The sequence below is a fragment of the Microtus oregoni genome, unplaced genomic scaffold (genome assembly GCF_018167655.1).
Source record: "Microtus oregoni isolate MIOR12 unplaced genomic scaffold, Mior012 000003F_ref0000135, whole genome shotgun sequence".
Classification (NCBI taxonomy): domain Eukaryota; kingdom Metazoa; phylum Chordata; class Mammalia; order Rodentia; family Cricetidae; genus Microtus; species Microtus oregoni.
Window position 1 is genome coordinate 34,889,204 of NW_024543062.1, and position 23,521 is coordinate 34,912,724.

The window sequence follows — 23,521 nt, forward strand, 5'->3', positions numbered from 1 at the left end:
CAGTTTTTATTTTTCATTTAAACACTACCACCTCTTTTAAGAATTGGGACCTGTCAATTATTATGTTGTCAAGACTCCACTTGTCAGCAAGGTCAGCAGCCAGTACCTTCCAGTTAGGTCCCAGGGGGCCTCTCTTGGTCTTGACTGAATGGAATAATGCAGGGTCTTCATCAGCTTTGTAGTCCTGTAAAGCAAAACAGAGTCAAAGATGAAGAAGAAAACCAGAAACCATTTTTTAATCTTGCCAGGCGGCTTTCTGCAGCTAGAGCTCCCTGTGCCTTTACACACGGGGAAACGGTCCACACACAGCACCCGCAGTTTGCATCCCATTACTTCCTAAACTTTTGTCTCAACTATGGAATTAGGAGTGTTGAGTGATAGCAGCCCACCAAGATCAGTAGCTGGGCTGTGAAGCATTAGAGTTTGAGGGCTGACAGTCAGCAGACATGCTGAAGAACTAACACCTGACTTTCGACAACACCTGCACATGGTGGCGCTGGGCTGCTTCTGTCACTGTGAGCCACTACTGCACTACACAGACCACAGGCCCTGATCGCACGTCCCTCCTCCCTTCCCGGCTAAATCTGTGTTCTTCACGGTCATAAAAGGTAGGAACGGGTGACTGAAACTCTTCAGTAACAGCAAACCAGCAATGACCACAAAATCTACGACCCATGCATGTAAGCTCTGTTTCGTTCAGTGCACCCTGCCTGGCAGATTGTACAAAATGAGTTAAATCATTTCACTCAACTGAAGTTCCTGTCCCTCTCCCCTGCTCTCTCCAGAGGAGCCAAGTTATTTTTGGAGTGTGCACAAACGGCAGGAATTTCACTAATTGTCACAACACAGACCCAGGGTGCACCACAGCAGTTGCAAAGGGCACAAACACTGTGCAGAAAGTGCCCAAACCAGGCTGAGAGGAAACCCTGGCTGCAAACTGCAGTTCTTTGGTAACAGTCATTCAAGAAAAGCATGCATGGAGCATGCTCCAAAGCAAAGAAAATATACTGGCAAGTGGTCACTTAGAAGAGACCAGTTAGTAAATGCATATGGCATGCTATTAATTCCTAGGGAGGGTTATAAATAAACTATGAGAAAGATCAGGGAAAAAAACTAAGCTTTTTAGAAGCATGCTTGGGTAAACATGTGACCCTGTACTGGAGGTCATCTCAACACTGTCTCAGAAGCTAGAGAAAGGGCTGAAATTGTTAAACACATGAAGCTGGCTGGCTTCACTGGGTCTCAATAATTTGAAATAGTTAATGTAGTATGGCCAGGACATAAGGCCAGTCAACATTATGCAGAAAGGACACACAGGGAGGAGCAGACAAGCAGAACCAGTCACTTCACCTGTGTGTACAACAGCACTGATTTCTCTCTACCAGCTGGGATGAGGTCATAGACCCACGCCTGCATCATTAAAACTGGCATGCTTTCTCGATTCAGAAAAGAAGCAACTAAATAGGGGATCCTAAAACTTGCACTCAGAAGAAGTAAGCTACCTGAACAAACGCATACCTATAAGCCTCTAAATCGTTCTCTTCTAAAGCAAAGGTTCGAAATTAAAGCCCACTTTTCCCCCAAATTAAAAAGCATCATTACATCAATCACTTCTAGTACCATTTCCTTCCATCAAATACCCTACGGAATAGCTACCACAGGACAGTAAGGGCCAGAACACAGGGTTGGTTCCTAACATCAGTCTAGTTCAAAGTGGCATACAAGACAAGACAAGGCAAAACAAAACAAAACAGGTACCCAAAACCCAAGAAGTATCTATTACCTACCAAAGGAGAAGAGAGAACATTCAGTCAGAATCAAAACCAAACAAAACCAGTTAAGAACACACCCCATTCCAAGAGACAAGTGGCCTTCGTATTCAAAAGTAAAAAGAAGCTGGGTGGTGGTGCAGCACACCTTTAATCCCAGCACTCGGGAGGCAGAGGCAGGCGGATCTCTGTGAGTTCTAAACCAGCCTGGTCTACAGAGTGAGTTCCAGGACAGGTTTCAAAGCTACAGACAAACCCTGTCTCACAAAACATAAACAAAAGTGGAAAGAAAGGCATACCATGTTTAAAACATTTCAGCAACTAAATTCTAACCGCCAGTCTAATGCCCAGAAGGCTGGCCATGATTCACCAGCCTATGAGAGCGAACCCATGCCCTTTTTCTCTTATTGACTGGGGTGTGAGGTGGCCATGGCCACACCAGTCCTGTTTTCCTTTTATTTTTACCAAACCTGAGCTGTAAGTGAATTGAATGGTAAACACATTTCTGTGCGTGAGTAGCTGAGTTATAGGTTGTACTACTGTTTTATGTGACATTAATAATAAAAATGCAGAAGGCTAATACATGCCACAGCAGCAAGACAAGCCTTGGTTTTGGATGTATTCAACTGTGAAAGGGAAGAGGGAAACAGGAGTTTAGAATTGAGTGTGGAAAACTGTGGAGTGCTGTGAAATTTAAACCTGCCCCATACACATGGGAAGAGTAAGTAAACACAAAATAAACTGTACACAATTGCCTCTATGGTCAAAGGAATAAAACCAATGGCATTAAAGAAAGGCAGTCCCTGCACTAGGGCCAAGCAAATTCTGACCGGCATCAATCATTTCCAAGTCAGGCCCAACAGACCAGCAAAGGTGACAACTAGAGGGTCAAAATAGAGAGAGACCTCACTGTTTCTTTACTCCAGTTCCATGGCAGGCAGATACGTCACACATCTACAGAAACCCTCTGCAGTAGATGCAGAAACTAAAGAAACCGAAAACCTTGTGAAAGTGTCACTCCAGACCTGACACTATTTCAGAGGGCACACCACACCAGCAAGCTTTCATCATCAATGCGAGGTAGCCATGGCTGCTTTTCTAAAACACATCATGAAGCTCACCATCCAGTAAGGAACTGATAAAAGTTCCCTATACCTGGACTTCAACCAGAGTTTTATGTGTATGGGTGTTTTGCCTGGATGTGTGTCTGTGTACCCCACACGCAAACACTGCCTTCAGAAGAATCTAGAAGGTGGCACTGGATCCACTGAAACTGGAATTACAGAGGGTTGTGAATCACATTATGTGGGTAATGGGAAGAGCAACCATCTCTCCAGCCCCTCCTGAACTCTTTGATCTGTTCCCTGGCTCATATGACTAGACCGCACAGCCCAGCCACAGATGTAAACAGGTGTAAGTAATCCCAGGAAGCAGACAGTTAAAAACCAAGAAGCAGTCCCAGCACCAGGAGTATCCAAATGGGTCTTCTCTTTGTTTTTTTCTCTAAGAATGCAAAGCAGCAAACACTAAAGATATTATACTAAAAATATAATATAACCCAATTATTAACAATAGCACCTTAACCCTGACAGGTGAGAATAATGCACCTTGTCAAAACCTAGACATTTTGCGTGAGTTAGTTTGAATCTGTAAATGTTTAATCAGTTGAATTAAGTAGCATAACATGAAAAGGCAGAAAGTGGATGCAGTTTTCACAACCTCAATTTTGTATTTCTGCAATAAACACTATTTTCTTTTTTGAATAGTATCTTCTTGCTGAATTTTACGTTGGGTATCTGATTTGGTCTCTGGATTTGAAAACGGGTTGATTTATATCCATATCACAATGAACAAATATATTCCTTCATGTATGACAGTTTCCGCATACAGAATGCAACCTCAGCTACCAATTACAGCTGCAAATGAGCAATAGTGTGGAATGAGACAGCCTGCTGGCTTTGTTAGTATTCTGTCTCCTCTGGGATCCCAGGGGGAAAGGGAGGCTCTGATGAAGAGAAGCCCCTGGCTCATGGTTTATTGTGCTGGCCACCAGCTGCAGGCTTCTCATCTCATTAGTTCTTTTAGAATACTGTGGGTGAAGACAGCTGCAGTCTGCTTGAGTCTTCAGCTCTTGGGTATTCTGAAGGCTGAATCTGCTATGCACTTTCTGTAATCCTTGGGAAAAAAAGAGCAAATTCACTAGGCCAATGAAATACACTTAAAAAAAAAAAAAGGTTTTAAAATCAGGTTTAAAGGGAGCAAAATCTTATTATACTAAGGTGAATTGTGCTTAGCATTTTTTGTGATCTGATTTTAATTACCTAGACAATGCCCAGAGGCCTGGTCAGGATAAGGACCTGTGAAACCATCATTATTAGCTGGGTGCACCTTTCAAGACAGTACTTGCTCCTCCATCAATAGTGCTCAAATGACACAAAAGCACAATGGCATCAGCGTAAGACAACATTAAATTCGTGCTAACCAATGCTAGCTATATCACCCAAACTCTTATTTAAGTAAAAATGAAGTCGAATGGAAGCCAAGACCCCCCTTCCCCCCAACAAACTGAAGTACGATATGGTAAATAAATGGATTAGTGTCTCCACAATGGAGTCACAAGAGTGCAGTCATTAACTTCATCTAAGGAACTGCTCTGTCCTGGAACAGGAAAGCTACACTACTTCTCGGGCACACATCTGTTACTGACCACCACTCTCAACAGAAACCACATTAATTTTGAAGACAAAGAATAGGGGGCTGGAGAGATGGCTCAGTAGTTAAGAGCATTGCCTGCTCTTCCAAAGGTCCTGAGTTCAATTCCCAGCAACCACATGGTGGCTCACAACCATCTGTAAAGAGGTCTGGCGCCCTTTCTGGCCTTCAGGCATACAGACAGAATATTGTATACAAAATAAATAAATAAATAAATTATGAAGACAAAGAATATTAATTTTATGAATTTTTTTAGCCTAGTGGCTGCCCCCCAAAATACAAGCATACAATCTTTGCTGAGCCAACCTAAGTATGTCCTTGCACCCAGATTTAACTCATGATTATGAATGGGGAAGGGAGTAGGAGGTAAGTTTCTTAGCTCGTGGAAAATCAAGATGAGCCCCAGACACCAGAAACCATTAAAGAGTGCGCGTGGGTTAGCAGAGGTGAGGGTAAGCAGAAACAGGAACAGCTACTCAAAAGCACCAGCCTTAGCAACCCCCTGATACCTGCTCATAAAGAACAGACCCAGTCTATACAACCCGCTGCCCACAGGGAGTTTCACAAAGTAAACGTTAGGATCCCACATCTGATGATTAATTAGGTGTCTACTCAAACAGCTCAGAGATACTCACTGAGTTTAAAATGCAAGGGTATTACTGCTCAATTCAGCAAAGCTTAGAGAGGCTGAATGAAATGTGAAGACAAACAGCAAGCATCCACTCTACTAACACCACTCTACTCCCTTTAAATATTAGGAAAGAAAATGTCTCTAATCCCAAGGCCGACAGTATGCCTGGAGTTGACGAAATGTAAGCCACACTCCAGGCCAGCATGTTTAAAAAAGTGTTTGCACTGAATGTTACTGTAACAAATAACAGAGAAAGAAATAACATTTACTAACTTGTTTAATAAACCAATTTCAACAGTTATTTTCCAATCAGCAGCTTTCTTTTCTGTTTTTAATTACATCTCCCCAGTGACTCCTCACCCTTGCAGGTTCCCACAGAGTACCATTAATACAGTATAAGTAAATCTCATTAATTCAGGTTCTACCACCTTGGAATTCCTAATCACTAGCACAGGGGCTGGGCTGAAGTTTATCTTTGCATGATCTATGAAAAAAAGATTTGCTACACAAATTAATAGAGTAACAAGATCTCAGGAGGGCTGTTTAAACAGTTCAGAAGTGTTTTAGAGCAATTCAGAAGCCTTCATTTGCATATAATTATTATGCTAATTACAAATCATTCTTATCTATTCATTAAAGCAGAGTCCCAAAGGACCACTAATTGTCAATAACTTGTTGGCCTAGTTTCTGTTACTGAATGCACCTCAGAGAAACAAAACAGCACTAAAAATATTCTATAATGCAGCCCCCCATGAACCCTAAAACCGCATTTACAAACACCTGTATGGAGACCAAAGACACAATCAGTGTGGTCGAGAAGTGCGAACAGTGTTTCATTCTTTCTAATTCTACAGAGACCCTTCAAACAGTCATGGAATGGCAAGATGATCCCAGATGGGCTGTGGGTATCACCTCAAGGTAGGCAGAGCTAGGTTAGAGAACAACCGAGCTAGCAGCTTCTTCCTGCTTTCTAATGCTATCCTTTCCTTGCCAGAAGTCAATGCCCTGTTTATGAGAGCAGATCACCAAAGAAATAGCAATGTCAGAATTTCAGCTCTGGAAAAAAAGTTTACTACAAAATATCTGATATGACACACTGTTCAAATGACAACAGAGCAAGGAGAAGAAATGGTGCTCCCAAAGGAGACGTCGCTGCGGTACAGTGCAGATGCTTGCGTTGACAGTGCCTAAAATAACTGCCTGTGGTTCCCGCTCCATCCCTTCCTCCCAAAGGGGGCAGAGTTTACTGTTCTGGCTATGTTTTATGTACAGAATTACCCTGTTACTTATTATTTTAACATTGTCATTACTATATGTTACTATATTATACCCCTTAAAAATGAAGAGACTGTGACCCTGGTGTCATGGCACACACCTTTAATAACCTTAGTACTCAGGAGGTAGAGACACATGGATCTCTGATTTGGAGGCTAGCCTGGTCTTCACAGTGAGATACCATTCTCAAGAAATCAACAAACAGCCAAGCGGTGGTGGTGCCACATTTAATCCTAGTACTTGAGAGGTAGAATTAGGCAGATCTTTGTGAGTTCAAGGTCAGCCTGGTCAACAGAGTGAGTTCCAGGACAGCCAGGACTACACAGTGAAACCCTGTCCTGAAAAAACAAGATGAATGAATGAATGAATGATGCTGCCTGACTTTCTCATGTACACCATGTGCCCCCACCCTAACATCTCCATATATAAACATACATACACATACAATTAATTATTTCAATGTAGGCATTTAACAGTCTAGATACCAATGAAATAAGTTTTAACACAATAAACATGCCATTGTCAGCAAAGGTCCTCCTCATTCATTTTAAAACCAAATTGCACCTGAGATATTTGGCAGTGTTCTAACACTTCTGTTCCCTTTTAACTGACGGCACATCACAGAAGACACCATAGCAAATGGTGTCAGTTATACAGGGAATGCCCTTTGCTGGGCCGGGTGTGCACTACTTGCCCTGCAGCTCCTCAATCCAGGATCCTGTGTGGTCTGTTGGTATAAAAATTACTAAAAACTATAAAGCCATTTCCTTTCTGTAAAAGCAGACTCCAGCACCATCATTTGTGCTTGTGTTTTCTGAGCACTTCTGGAATAAGCCAGGCAGCATAGCACTCCAGCAATGCTAAATCATGCCCCCAGGGAAGGGAAAGGGTGTTCCCTGCTCAAACACATTACCCACAACCCCAGAGCAGGAATTAGTCCTCAATACTACATTCTAAAAACAGGGACTGTAAGACCTCTGCCCCCCGCTCAACTTAGGGAGCAGCCTCTACCTTCAATCCAGGACTGGGAGGCTGGAAACCAGCCTGGTCTGCACAGCAAGTTCTGGGTCAGCTAGGGGTCCAGAGTAAGTCTTCTCAAATAAATACATAGAATAAAATAATTTAGACTTCTGAAAAAAAATTTTAACAAGGAATTGCTCAAAACCATTTTCTGGCTCTCAGAATTCATCCCTCCCTGGCCCTCCCCACTGTTTTTCTTCTAAACCTGGTTTGTGGTGGGGTCCAGTCAGAAAGTACTTTTTTTTTTTAAATATTTATTTATTTACTTATTTATTATGTATACAATATTCTGTCTGTGTGTATGCCTGCAGGCTAGAGGAGGGCACTAGACCCCATTACAGATGGTGTGAGCCACCATGTGGTTGCTGGGAATTGAACTCAGGACCTTTGGAAGAGCAGGCAATGCTCTTAACCACTGAGCCATCTCTCCAGCCCCAGAAAGTACTTTTTGTGAAGTTGTTTTTACACACTGATTTTTAACAGAAATGTACACATGAAAAAAGCAGTATGTTATTTTCCCACAAGAGGGCACTGCTGCCAATCATGTCTGCGAGCACACCAGGAATCCACGCTGGAAGTACCTGACCATGTAAGGCAGCAGACTAAAGTGGGAAAATGTTTTCACATTTATTTTTAATGGCAACCATGCTTACATTTATTTATATTCTCTTTGAAGATGATGGGGCAGGAAAGGGAGGCCCTTTACAACTCACTACAAAGAAAGATCCTGTCCAGGGCTTGCTTCACTGTGCAGCAAAGGCTGGTGAGATGAAATGGAAAGTGTATGTTTTACAAGCACAAGAAGACCAGCCACTTCAGACTTGGAGCTGTTTTCTCCTCCTTTCAAGGGCTATCCCCTGCACATGTCACACTGGCAGCTGGGTCACGGTCCTCCCACCTTCACACATGCACCATGAGCAAAGCTTCTGAAAGTCTCTTACACATGAGTGATCAGCCACAAACTCCTAAGATAGAACCAACTCCCTGCAAGCTGTTTTCTCTTATGCGCGCGCGCACACACAAGCGCGCGCACACACACATACACACACACAGAGCCAAATCACAGCTATATGGACAGACTGATGGTTTATCCAAGCCATCAGGGTCCACCCACCACTGTTTAACCTGGAACTTTGGGTGAGATAACCCAGAAGAAAAATGTCAGCTCAAAAGCTGACAAATGGCTTGAATGAATATTTATTAAGCTTTTCTAGCCAGATTCTATTCCAATTTTTAAAAGGGGAAAACCAAAAATAAAAATAAATAAAAAGAGGGGAAAAAACCCAAGTACAGACTGTTTAGGAAAGACATTCTTCTCTCTTAAAAATTAAATAATTATTTTTTCTCTAGAAACAGCACAGTAAAGCATATGCTGCCAAGATTACAGATCAAATACATAAAGTGTAGGCATGGTCTAACAGAACTCAAAATCAAAAGAAAAAGCGCAATGCTTTTCCCAAAAGTCTGTTTCTGAGAACCAGGGAAGATGGACTGATGAACCAGCAACTGTTCCTTTGCCCTAAGTAAACTAATAGAGCTCTCTCAATCAACTCTAGAAAGCTGCCAGCCCGCCTTGGGGTCTGCTACCAATGACTGCTAGAAATGACAGCCCTTCCTCAGGCTGAAAATTCCTTAATAGTGCAAATAAAGGTTAAGTAAAGGTTGGGCCTTGATCTCCAACTGAGACTATTCTTGCTTCCAGATTCCTACTCTTTCTAACCTCTCCTGTGTGCTAACACACAGCTTCCCACAAGTGTACAGGAGCAGGGTCACTGGGAAGCCAGGCATGCTGTGCCTTATGGGATTCTCCACAGGTGAGGAGTGATGGGCCCTATACTCAAGAGAAGGGGAGTGTCATCAACAACTCACTTCCCGTGAGGGGCCTGTGTCCACTAAGAGGACACCCCCAGGCTTGTTGACAGACCCTGGGTGGAAAAAGCTGCCTACAAGCTTTTCTACTGGAAAAAGATGTATGTGTACAGTGGTCGAGAGTCCAGAATTGACAATCCTAGGATCCTACTCCAGGCAGTGGGGCACTCCAAGAGCACACTGTGAGCCTGCAGGGGAAAGACAGACAGGAAAAGGAAGGCAATCTGGCACACGGCAGGTGAGGAGGAAAGCACTGAGTACCAACATGGTGGGGAAGGGCTCAAAGGAACAAACAGCACTGAGTAAAGCCCAGAAAACTTCAAGCAATCCAGTCATAGCAACAGCTGCCCCAGGCTCCGCAGGGGAGCACTGTGGGAGGGCGCTCTGTGCACCCTTTCCTGTGATCCAGAAATAGGTGCCTCTTCCTGTCCTTAGTGATCTATCACCATGTCCCTAAAACTGTGTCATTTTTGGTTTTGAAATGCCTCATTTCAAAAAACACTTTTGTAGTAATAAGGGCGGCGGGGCTGCGTCCCCAACACCCCAGCCGCCTGCCTAGCTAGCTTATGCCCCGAAATAATTACACGGACACTGTATTCTTTTAAACACTGATTGGCCCATTCTCTTCTAGGCTAATTCTCACATATTAATTTAGCCCATTTCTAATCATCTGTGTTGCGCCCCTAGGTGCGCTTACCGGGAAGATTCTAGCCTATGTCCATCCTGGGTCAGAGCTTCATAGTGTGCGTCTGCCCAGGAGCCAGGAGCATGGTGTCGCTCTCTGGCGTCTGCTCCCGAGAGGAGAGATGTGGAGTCTGAGCTCACTTCCTCTTCCTCCCAGCGTCTTGTTCTGTTTACTCCTCCCACCTATCCTCTAACCAATAAAATGGGCCAAGGCAGTTCCTTTATTAGCCAATGACCGAGCACTGTGGGAGGGCGCTCTGTGCACCCTTTCCTGTGATCCAGAAATAGGTGCCTCTTCCTGTCCTTAGTGATCTATCACCATGTCCCTAAAACTGTGTCATTTTTGGTTTTGAAATGCCTCATTTCAAAAACACTTTGACCACAAATAAAAATATCACAGTCATGTTAAAACATAAGGGGACAATGTTATTATTCTCTTTGAACCTGCTGCATTTTAAGAAGGGAGAAAAATATTGTGCAACATCATATTAAGTTATATTTTTATATTTTAAAAAATGGTGTGTGTGTTATGTGTGTAAAAGTGTGAGTACTTGTATACGATAGCACATGTGTGGGGAGCCAGAGGACAACTAGCAGGCATTGGCTCTCCTTATACCATGTGCATTCTGGGACTGAACTCAGGTCTGTCAGCTCCATTATCTGAGAGCCATCTCACTGCACTGCAACAGTATTTGTAAACCGTATCTTTCTAGTAATCTAATATTTCTGAATCACTAATATAGTCTTATTACTAACTTCTTTAAAGCATACTAAAATGAATTACTTTAGATTTCAAAATTTTGAATCATCATTTCATCATTTCTACTAAAGAAAAGAGAGACCCCATCCCGGGAAGTTATAAGTCACACAGCATGTATTAAGCCAGAAGAAAGGCTGACAAACTCTTTCTCATTTAAATATGGTTCCAATTTCTCTTTTTTAAAACTGTGCTCGTTTCTTTCAAATTACTTCCAAACTGAAGGACTCTGCTGTTAGTGGTGTGCACACTTCAAGCTCATAAGCCTGCCTCTCCTGGGAAGTGACTTTTATATACAAATCATGGAAAGCTACTTAGACAGAGTGCTGGGCATGATTAAAAGGGCCACATCCAGATTTTATACCTTAGGAAACAAAGCAGAAGCAGATGTCAAGTGCCGTATTTGTGTACATTCTGGAAATGAGCTGAGGCTATGCGTGAGCATCTCATCAGGGCAGTTAAAGAAACCCAAACATTTTGCTGTGGTTATGTATCAACAACAACCTAAGAAGGGGGAAATCTTTAAACTTACATTTGGATGTTTTATGCTGTACACACAATCTATTAGGACACTTATTAACCTGAATAAAACCAGACCACAAATAGCGGCTCAGAATCTTTGCAGTACAGGCAGCATCATGTATTTCCCATGGTGCAGGATCAGGAAGTGGTTGCAGCAGCACTGTGTCCATTACTGTCTGCACAATAAAATCCACCTTCTCTTATCTTTTTCTACTTTCTTCTTTTTATCTTGCTTTTCTGAGATGGGGATATCCCTATGTTGCCCATGCTGGTCTCAAACTCCCGGGCTCAAGCAACCCTTGTCCCTCAGCCTCCTGACTTCCTCATTTAAAAACACCAGCAGCAACAACAAAACCAGCTAACGACTACAGGAAAAAGAAACCCAGCAAAGCTAGACCGCAAAGTTCACTCCCCATCAAAAGTGTGCTGCCCCTGCCCAAGGTACTGAGAAAACTGAAGGCAGGGAATGAGAGTGTGAAGGGACAGAGGTGTTCCGCTGGTACAGTGTGCTCTGTGACTGCTGAACTCCAGAGGACCCTTACTTCTTGAAGGGTACAAATCTTACTGGCACTATACTTTAATGCCTCTTTCTCTCAAAGAGGAAGTCAGTTTTGCAAGGTAGAGACAATCTAAAGAACAAAAGAGACTGTGTGAGATATTTACACAGAAATATCAGACAGCCACTGGTTTCTTTAAGAAATAATGCACCTGGGGCTAGAGAGATGGTTAAGAGCACTGGCTGCTCTTTCACACTTCCTGAGTTCAATTCCCAGCAACCACATGGTGGCTAACAACCATCTATGAGATCTGGTGCCCTCTTCTGGAGGGCAGGCATACATGCAGTACAGAACATTGTATAAATGAATAAATTAAAAAAATAATGCACCTAAACCAAGTCTTATAAAATTTTTCCGAAAGGCATCAATAAAACACCCTAATAACTTCCATACTTACACGCACATGATTCCTAAAGCAACTATGCTATGAAAGTAAGTCACACTGACAGATTTTCACAACAAATCTTTGCTTCTAGAGTTATACTGACAATGCCACTTCAATTATCCAAACACGTCAGAACGCTTAGCCAAATATGCAGATACACCATGGGTCAAGATCAGTCCCTTCAATACATGGTAAAACACAGCTTCTAAGAATGAGCAAACATAGCCGGGCGGTGGTGGCGCACGCCTTTAATCCCAGCACTCGGGAGGCAGAGGCAGGCGGATCTCTGTGAGTTCGAGACCAGCCTGGTCTACAAGAGCTAGTTCCAGGACAGGCTCCAAAACCACAGAGAAACCCTGTCTCGAAAAACCAAAAAAAAAAAAAAAAAGAATGAGCAAACACAGAAAGACGACAACAACAGTGAAACATGAGCCACCTCACAGTCCAGCAGAAGGTGAGCCCTAACAGAGCAAGCCTGAGTAACTCTGAACTGAAATGTTTAGACCAAATCCACCTGCAGTGACAGAGAACTCCCACCAGATGGCGTGAAAAGGTTCAAGCTTCCTTTCAAATTTTTGTTTCTTCTACTCTCAACTATTTTACATATGCCCTGAGTCTGACAGATCTTGACTACCTATTTTCTCAAAATTACTAGTGTTTCATTTCTTATAAAGTGAACAGCAAAAAGAAAACAAACGCAACCATTTCAAGTTTTGTTGTTATGAGGTTGCACTGGGCTAAAAAGATGATGTAGAGTTAAAATGCTTGCAGCAGAACCGCAAGTGTTCAGACCTAACATCCACGCAGCCATGTATATCTCTCATGTACCTGTAGCCCCAGTATTGAATGTCAGGAATATTTTCTAACAGAACATCTTCACCGGCGCAAAAAATTCCAATCAGACCAGATTAAGCCAAATTAAATGCCTGTGTTTAATAGACAGCAGTCCCGCCAGGCGGGGGGGTGGGGGGGTGGTGGTGCACGCTTTTAATCCCAGCACTCAGAAGGCAGAGGCAAGCAGATCTCTGTGAGTTCGAGGTCAGCCTGGTCTACAAGAGCTAGTTCCAGGACAGGCTCCAAAGCTATAGAGAAACCCTGTCTCAAAAAAAAAAAAGGGGGGGGGGGGCGATGGTCCTGAATGGCTGGGAGCATGACAGGGGGACAGAAGGAGCACACATGCAAACCCAAAACCGCGTGTTTCTTTTTTCGACATGACCTTGCATAGGTTCACCTTAATAATGCACCTTCACCTTTCCTTCCTGCTCTTCCACAGGCATAGTGCAGAAGCCTAAGGAACAAGCTAACAGCAAGACTCTTTCCCGAGGTCCAATTTCTATGTAGAAAAGACAGACACATGAACCAAGACTGTGAGCCGAGAGTGTGATGCACGCATGAAAAAGGTGTAACACACAGTCCCTTCAACCACTGCAACCCTACTCGTTTTTGCCTTTCTGGGCCTGAGTCCTTGGTGACCTTTTGTCCCCTGCAGCACTGTGAACCTCTACAACTTAGCTAGATCATGGTACTGGGCTGACCTTACCCAGACTGCAAAGCACTGCCACTGATCCTGAGTATGCAAAGTGTGCACTGACATATTGCCTGCTATGACAACACTGCCCTTTTAAAATTGCAAATACATTCCTTTTAAAAGTATCTTTTATTTATTTATGTGTGAGAACTTGTGCAGTTTATGTGCACCAGGTACTCACGGAGACAAAGTGTGTCAGATCCCCATGAAAATGGAGTCAGACAGTTGTGAGCCACCTAATGTAGATGCTAGGAACTGAATCCAGGTCCTCTGTAAGAGCAGCAGCTCTCCAGTCCCTCAAGCTAGGTTTTTTTAATGTTACATCTGACATCCTACATGGTATCAGTTGCACTTCCATTATCAGGACTAAGAAAGCACACAGACCAAAAGACCCTGAGATACTAAAATGTCAAAGCAGCTACAATGCCCAACAGTGATGAAAGTTTGAGCAAAATGTAATATTTCATCCAGTGTGATTTGGTCAAGCCTAAAAAGATGAACACCAACATATGCTACAATACAAATAAAACTTGAAATTATGCAGTCTAAGCAGCATCCAGACACAACAGGCCATATGGTGCAAGAAATGCCCAACAGGTAAATCCCAGTGGTCACAAAAAGCTGAGGTTAAAAAGGAATGGGGAATAGGGGTCTGGTGATCAGCAGTGAGTCCATCGGAAAGTAGACAGTGATGGCTGTATGCCCGTGAATACTCACTATGCCACTGCATTGTACATTTTTAAAGGATTCAAAAGTTAACTTTTATGTTGTGTGCATTTTATCACAATAAAAAAACGCTACTACAAATTCAATATATTTTAAATTTGCATTTACTCATATCTGAAGTGTAAATTTGCAAATAGGAATTATGAACCCTGGAAAGCAAAACCACAGAAAACTGGGCTTGGGGAGATGGCTCGGCAGTTAAAAAGCGCTTGTTTCTCTTGAAGAAGATCAGAGTTTCCCACACCAAGCAGCTCACACCCTGTAACTCCAGATTCAAAGAACCTGATACCCTCTTCTGGCCTTCCAAGGTACCTACATGCACATGCGTGTGCACACGCACACGCACACACACACACATCTTTGTACACATACAATTTAAGAGAAAAAATGCAGGTGAACACACACAGTGTATAGTGACACTGGGCAGCCACCTGCACAGTGCAGCTGGCAATAACAGCCAGGCCTGCACATAGTAATCTAGTTACTACAAGGTGCCCATATTTGATGTGGGAGTGACTTCTTTCTAATCTGTTGCTTTCATTGGTTAATTAAAAAAGAAGCTGCTTAGCCTTTGATAGGACAGAAAATTAGGTAGGCGGAGAAAACAGAACAGAATGCTGGGAGAAAGAAGCAGAGTCAGGCAGTCGCCATGATTCTCCCACCGGACACAGACACAGGTTAAGATCTTCCCTGGTAAGAAACCTCATGGTGTTACAGGGATATTAGAAATGGGCTAGATCAATATGTAAGAGCTAGCCAATAAGAGGTTATAACTAATGGGCCAGGCAGTGTTTAAAAGAATACAATTTCCGTGTAATTATTTCAGGGCATAAGCTAGCCATGCAGGCGGCCGGGTGCCGGGGACGCAGCCCCGCTGCTCTTATTACTACACATATTTAGTGCTGTGTGGTAGTCAGCCTCATTTTGCACAAGATTAAACAGCTGTGCACAGGGAGGTCACAAAACCTTGGCAAAGATCAAAGAGCCAAGAGATGGCAAAGCCATTGAATGTAAAACCTGTTTTCAGAGTACGCATTCTCGGCCACAACCATCCCCACCAAATCACAATGCCCAGGTTCAATCCATTCTTTCCATCATCTATCCAGCCCAAACATCATCCCACAGAACCATCTGTGCAGCCTCTGCAAACGCAGGGCCTTCTCACCTGTAGGACAGCAGAGCAGAAGGCTGCCTTGGCCACACTCTCACTGTCTACTTTTTGTTCTAGGACAAGAACGAAAACTCCTCATGCTCCCAGAAAAGCCAGACATGTCCTATATTCTACCAAACCACAAAGTTCCAAGTTTAGTTGGTGCCACCATTCTATTCTGATTGGCCAACACATCACTTCAAATAACAACGTATTAATGCTGTTCCCAGGGCACCCAACACTTGGGTTTGCCAAGGGCTCGCCACACTGCACTTCCACCGCATCTGTGACCAGCTGACCTGCTGACTAACTGCCTCTCACATCCTAGACACTTGGGTTTGCCAAGGGCTCGCCACACTGCACTTCCAGCTGACCTGCTGACTAACTGCCTCTCACATCCTGGACACTTCTCCTTTCACCACTCTTTTACATACAGCAAACAACGGCTAAAAGATATCCCCAACAAAAGAACAGACACCATTTGAATGATCCTCACTTGAACAGATTAAAATAGCCTCCCCCTTTACATAATTTCAAAGGTGAAAATATCCTTGAAATTGAGGTAACTTCGTATCACAGCACAATTAAAATCAAACAAACCCAAATTAGGATCACCCCACTATTCAGTGCCCACATATTTATCTTTATTTTTATCGGTGTGTGATGGTGCATGTGTTTGCAGAGCCCAGGGGTCAGCCTCAGGCATCGCCGTCTGGCACTGGGACCATACTCACTAAACCATCACCCTAGCTCAACACTGAAATTCTAAGTAGGGAGGGTCCCGAAAAGAGCAGTGTCCAGCATAGTAACGATCAACTTCAACCCCAGGTGTTTCTGACAGAAATCAGAGACTTTTGTTTTAGATTTACCTTTATAATTTGTATATGAGTTATTTCTGTTTAGTTGACAACACTGCTCAAATTCAGAGACCACACACTAAAAACAGAAATGGTAGGGGACACTGAACAACCAAACCAGGGAAGTACCAGCAGAGCAGAAGACAATCTTTGGCTATCACAGCTATAAAATCAATATAGTACCTGCATGCTATAGGCCTGAGCTAGTATTACCAATTCCAGGAAACCAAAACAAGTGAGGGTCTTCACCTGGTATGGGGAAGGGAGATTAAGTGAGAGGCAGGTACAGATGCTTACATTTAGTAAAAATCAAGACAGCCAGTTAGATGGCTCAGTGGGTAAAGGTCAGCCTCATGACCCGAGTTTGACCCCATAACAACCCATGTGAAGATGGAAGGAGAATCAACTCATGGAAGTTGTTCCTCTGACCTCTGCATGTGCTGTGCATTAACCCACACATAAAATTTAAAATAATCCAAATAGCATGATAGCTGGTTAAACGATCATATAAATGATTCTAACAGGACTAGCCTTAACTGAGCTAATAAAAACTTAGTAAGGAAGTTACTGAGTAAGGAAGATTTTTACTTACTCATACATAAAAAGTATAAAAGACCTGTGTGACTTTAAAGCAGTAAACAAAAGTGTTTGGAAACACTTCTTGAGCAAACGCTCTCTAACATAAGCAAGGCACTTTTTCCTTGCCCACAGCACAGGAGACAATCACCTTCTCTTCCTCCAATGCCTGTGTTGTCCAGACCAGACCTGAGTGCCAGGATCATTTCAGTGTAGAAATGCAGACTACACAAAAGACAGAGGTAACTTTGAGATGTGAAGAGGACATATCAAGATGCCATCAAATAGTACTCACTGCCGGTTCAACTTGACTTCGATCTGCAATGTCTATGTGGACAATTTCAACAGTTTTCCATGTGTTTGGATCTAAACCATGAACCTGTGAGAAACAGAATACTTTAGTGTGTTCTTTTTCAGGAAAGCACTACATTTCCATATGTCATCTTAGCCCGAGTACCTCAGAATACAGTATTGAATAAATTACTATTTCAGAAAATAGCAGCTGGTAATCTTGACATCTAGACAGTTTTTACTCGTTGTATTGCTTCCGCAATGCGGGGTGGATGTATACATGAGAAATCTGTCAGGGCAATTTTATATTAGAGCTAAGAGGTGATTTGTGTAACAAAATGTGTTTTGCCTGTTTAATGCAAATGATATAAGCACAGTGCTTGGAACCCTTAAATTCTACGCTAGCAAAGGTAACACGACAACCAGACTTCAACAGGCTGCACTGGGGGTTAGAAGAGTAGTTTTCAATGCTGTGACCCTTTAACACAATTCCACATGGAGTGGGGACCCCTGATCATAAAATTATTTTTGTTGCTACTCCATAACTGTAATTTTGCTACTGTTATGAACAGTGAAGTGGAAATAAACATGAGAGTAAACAACCGCCCTGATGAACAGAGGGAAACCGTCTAATACCCCAGGTAAGGACTGGATGCCGCACCATCTGTGAGTCACCCACATCCTCCTTGCTCCATGTAAGAGAGCTGCTGATAAGAACAGTGATCTCAAAAGAGTCCACTCAAGCATGAAGGCAAGGACTGATAGAGGAAGCCGATTTGTGTCTGGCTTGCTTGCCTCACCCCAATGACATAGACATGCTGCCAGGAGCTTGTCTAATCCTGGGTCATCATCGCACTAAGGAGAGTGGACTGTTTTCAGTAATCCCCTTTCCCACAGCCTTCTTCACTCAAGCTGGTACCGTGAGCTGGTACCATTCTGATAGGGCTGGTGGTCAAACCCAGGGCCTTATACATGTGGACCAAGCCACCATGAAGCAGCTACTTGCCGGCCCTTTCAGTGCACAGTGGAAACTTACATTTTCTAATGTTCCTAAGTCAGGTTTGTGCCATGTTTCAATTTTGATGAAGAAGTCATCTTTCATATATTCATTCTGCAGAGAACACAAGAAAGTGATGTACCCTTCACAGTTCTTCGGGAGTCTTTCCTCGCACAGTACCCCAGTGTGGCCCTCTTTCCAAATCCAAATAAACTCCCCATTTTATTTAGATTTATTTTTATTTTATGTATGAGTGTTTTGCCTACATGGGCCACACATGTTGTCTGGTACCTGCCAAAGTCAGAAGAGCGAATCAGAGACCCTGGAACTTGATTTACGGATGGTTGTGAACCACCATGTGGGTGCTAGGAACAGAACCTGAGCCCTCTAGAAGAGCAACCTTCTTAATGCAAGTGCTCTTAATGGTCAAGATGAATCTCCAGCCCCAGCTCCTGATTTTTGGGGCTTGTTGAGTACAGCAAACGACACTTGCATAATTCAAGCACTCCCACTTGTTAGGCAGCACAAGGGCAGAGAAAAGGCAATTTTCTGAGCAATTCTGACATTCAAAGGAGTAGCAAAAGCAGAGCAGAACCAATAAGAAGCGTGAGGCAAGCCTAGGACATATGAGGTGGGAACAGCACAAGGAGGACACAGGACAGGCCATGAAGCAATGGGGGCTTAAGCAAAAAGTGAGCAGCAGCTAGGAATCATTAGGATGCAAAAACAAAGTTTAAGGAATACTGTGTGCTACTCACCGTTACAACTGAGGCAGAGAGAAGAGGCGGGCAGCAAAACAAGAAAAACTTCAATTAGATGGAGTCAAAACAGCCTGTCCCCGTACTTAATGTCAGGTGGACTAACACATAACATATCCCAAACATATAGCACTTAGTAGCTTATATCTTCAAAATGGTCCCAATACAGTGACACCAAGAAATCCTCAATTTAGATTATAGAGTACAAAGCAATATTTCCATCTACCTTAATTTAAAATAATGCTAATAAGAATATTGCAAAAGCATGACATCATATATGAAGACATTTGGGTCTTAGAGTGCTGCTGGAGCACAACAGACACTCTGGATGTACATGACCTTTACAATTCTGTGTTTACTTGATCTTCCCAAAGCCAAGAGTTAGCAGGACTTCCATATGGCTGTCATCTGGGAACGGGATACGCATAGATCTAAGAAGGAAACCAGTGGTTCCCGCGGCCATCACCCACGCAGTAGTCAACTACCTAAGACCCTATAGGAGGCTTTGCTTGGTCTAATCCTCAAGACCAGGGCATTTAGTGTCCCTCTCCTCATAAAAGCAGCAGGATGCAATACTGCTGGAACCAGCTTACTTGTTCTACAGTAGGGGTAAGCATTCCAGGCTTTCTCATGAAACACCAAGGAGCCCTCGGGAGCAATCATCCTTACAAATGCAGGAACTTTGCTGTAAGGAGAGAGATTTGGATACATTTTCAACTGTACCATCATTTTTGTTTCTATCGAAAATGTTATCACATTCTAAATCTGATGAACTATATAGCACTAACAGTTTATTTCAATCCCAAAATAATCAAGTAGCAAATTAATGTTAAAAAATGAAGAAAGTTTAGCTATATAAAAGAAGTTACTCTGTGTGTGTATTTTATATTTTGGTGGTACTGGGTATGGTAGGGAAGCACTGTTACCACTCAGCTTCATCTCCACCCTTTTAAATGTGTGTGTGTGGTCCTTACCATCTACCGAGTGTGAATCAACTTCCCACAGGTGACTGAAGCTATCCAGCCCACACACTGCCACAACACTGGCATTTACGTGGCCAGGCTTCCCCACAACAGAAGCATGCCGTAAGTGCAGGGTTCTGTCTAAACAGCAGTCACCTCAGCTCTCAGGAGGCTCAGAAAGGAGTATCTCCATGTGCTCGAGACTAGCATGAATTAGAGTGAGACCTTGTCTCATCAAAAAAAAGCCTGGTGTGGTGGCACATGTCTTCAATCCCAGCACCGAGAGACAGAGGCAGCCAGATCTCTGTGAGTTTGATGCCAGCCTGGTTCACACAGTGAGTTCCAGAACATCGAGGACTATGTAGGAGACCCTGACTTGGATAAGAAAAGAATGGAAAGGAAAGAAAAATGTAAGTTCAAGAAATGGCTGTTGCTAGATGCCTCAACTGTGATCAGAAGAAGGTTAAATGCAGGACTGGCACACACAGGCTTGTGAAAACCCATCAAGAACAGCACCCAAAGACAGCTGATATATTCTTATAAACAGAAAGCACTAGTCGCTAACAAGAAGAAAACTGGTCTTTGCAGTTTATACAAAAATACTGATGAACTGAACATGCTTATGACAGAGACACTGCCACACAGACTAGACTGAACTCTCAAATCTACCTTCTAGCCTGTCAACACTGGGCACGCTGCTTAGATCTTCTAGTTTGGACTTTGTATTATCTACCCTAAAGTCACAAAAATTGAAACACAATGTCTATGATGTATCTAGAATTTTGAAAGCCCCTCCCTCAAGCCCCGAAAACTGGCTGCCGAGGTTAAAGGGAGGTGCTTTTCTCATTTAAATGTCCTAGGAACACCATAAGGCAAGTACTGTTCCATTATCTCAGATAGCTAGTAACTCAGATGTTAAATCATAGAAGCCAAACTACATCATACCCCCAACTTCAAACATTTTATATATTCTTTACATATCATAGTAAAAGTCAAACTTATTTATTTAATAAGACAGAGAACAAAGCAAGCAAACTTGGGAGCCAGGAAGGACTTCTGACTGGATTAAGGGTGAGCAAGTTAACAGGAGCCATTCCTAAACTCAATGCTGGAGGCTAAACAAAGCATCCTTGAGAAGCCTCACACCACCCAGAAAGCTGTGCGGCATGAAGAGAGAGAACCCAAAATGCCAGGCCCAAAGGACATGACACAGCTGGAGTACCTAGCTGGGGAGTTTCACTATTCAGACAAATTATATCACAGAAAAAATATATATAGTTTGAATGGTGGGGCAAGCAACAATCCTAGGGCAGACATAAAGAATTTTCCATGTGCTTTCATGCCCTTCAAAGATAACAATGAAAGCCGAGCGATGGTGGCACATGCTTTTAATCCCAGCACTCGGGAGGCAGAGGCAGGCGGATCTCTGTGGAGACCAGCCTGGTCTACAGAGCGAGTTCCAAGACAGGCTCCAAAGCCACAAAGAAACCCTGTCTCGAAAACCCCCCCCCCAAAAAAAAAAAAAAACCACCAATGAATGAAGGTCAATTCTCTGAGCATTTATTCTCTTCAAATTGTAGGCTAACTCACACCAACTTCAGAAATATCAAGTCAGGATAACTAAAAAGAATGTTGTCTTAAAGTCAAAGGCAGGTTGGGGAGAAGTATGAGACCCAAGCTTCATCCCTAGAACCTATGTAAAAAGTCAAGCATAAGCTTGTAATCTCAGCTCTAAGAAGCTAGAAAATGGAGGATTCCTGAGGCTTGCTGGTCAGACAGTGGGCAAGCTCCTGGTGCATGCTTCAGAAGACAGGGTAGGGGCTGGTAAGACATCTCAGTGGGTAAAGGTTCTTGTCACCAAGCCTGATGACCTGAGTTCAATCCTTAGGGACAAAGCTGATTCCCAGTTGTCCTCCAACCTCCCCGTGTGTGCCATGACACACATGCACACACATCTCATCGCTGCCTTGAGGCCTCTACACATGATGCACACTCATGAGCATGTAAGCATGCATATATACACGTTCACGCACACACACAAAGAACATCAAGTGTAAACCTCACACAGCTAAGAAGTAGAACTGACAGTCCTCATGCAATGTGAGGTCCAACAGAGCATAATGTAATACAATACCTATGCGTAATTAGAATACACTTTATCTCAGAATACGGCAAATAACCTGTCAATTGTTCAGCCAGTCAACTCAGAAAAAAAGGTTGGCCAAACTCCCTAGGGATTACATCAGAAACAGTTTATTCTACAAGGCCCAATAGTAGAAAAAGCTTAATACCTATAAACCAGTATAAAACCAGTGTGCATACTCAAGAAGGCCAGAGGATGCTAAGTGCCCTGTCCTATGACTTCCCACTTTATTCCTTTGAAAAAGTCTCCCTCCAAACCTGGAGCTATACTGAATGCCAGCAAGCTCCTGTAATCCTCCCATTTCTGTCCACCACAGGGCTGGGGTTCCAGGTGTACACAGTCACATCCAGTTTTTCTGTGAGTGCTGGGGATTTGAACTCTGATCCTTATTTTTGCTCAACAAGCACTATGACCCAACATGCCCACTTCTAATATTTTTCCACCTGGCCTCGACTGTCTCCTATCATAGTTCCAGAAGACTGCTTCTACCATTTAAGTTCCTTTTTAAAATCTCAGTTATGAAATTTCCATTTCTGAGCTAGCTGCTCCAAACTCACTATAGATTTGCACTTAGTATAAGAACATTCATGGGTAAGCTTCTCTTCACGACTAGTAATGACTAGATAGACCTGGGAAATGTGTACCTGGAATAAACAAAATATAATTTAAATTCAGATTTTAAGAAATCTTCATTAGTGAACATTTTTCACATTCTTAACAAGGCAACTAGAAGTTAGCTATTATTTTTCCTCTATCTCTTATCTCATCTATCTTAAATTATCTATTTTCCTCTATCACATTGACTAATGAAAATCACTTTAAAAGTTTAGAGAGCCTGAGAAAAGGAAATGACAGTAAATAAACTTATGAAATGAAACTAGGCCTTCAAAGTTCTCTCCTTTCTCCTTCCTTAAGCATTCACGAGACAGTGACTGCTTCTGGTGTTTTTAGCAGATCTCATCTCAAAGTACCCTGTCTAGATGTGGGCTGGCAAAGAGAAGCTCATAGCATGAAGGTTCTCTCAGAAGGCACGCCTCTGTCACACACTTCAAGAATATTCAACCTGGGAATCAAAGTCAACTGCAGTATTTTATTCTGTGTTGAAAGGAGGCTATATTAAGATCTGATCATAATGGAACAATGGTCATAAACCCATTTGTTCCCAGACAGGGCAGCTAAAAGACAAAAATGCTACATGTGAATGCAGGTGCCATCAGAAGCCAAAGGCATCAGACCCCCAGAGCTGGAGCTGAAGTTACATGTGAGCTGTCTGACATGGGTGCTGGGAACTGAACTCCAGTCCTCAGCAACAATAATACAACTGAGCAGTCTCTCCAGCTCAGGGTAGAAAA

At 43.0% G+C, this 23,521-nt stretch overlaps 1 protein-coding gene across 4 annotated transcripts in view; it reads right to left on the reverse strand.

The window, feature by feature from the left end:
* The window catches only part of Pitpnb (phosphatidylinositol transfer protein beta), a 54,669-nt gene that overhangs the window by 19,429 nt on the left and 11,719 nt on the right, over nt 1–23,521 (reverse strand). For 3 of the 4 annotated variants that reach the window (XM_041648405.1, XM_041648406.1, XM_041648409.1), the window contains exons 4-8: nt 19,658–19,749; nt 19,065–19,072; nt 18,346–18,420; nt 17,314–17,397; nt 107–184 (exon numbers count right to left, since the gene is read on the reverse strand). In XM_041648405.1, the coding sequence (XP_041504339.1) occupies nt 107–184; nt 17,314–17,397; nt 18,346–18,420; nt 19,065–19,072; nt 19,658–19,749 (337 nt within the window). The remainder of the gene's footprint in view (nt 1–106; nt 185–17,313; nt 17,398–18,345; nt 18,421–19,064; nt 19,073–19,657; nt 19,750–23,521) is intronic. The other variant, XM_041648407.1, reaches the window with a different exon arrangement.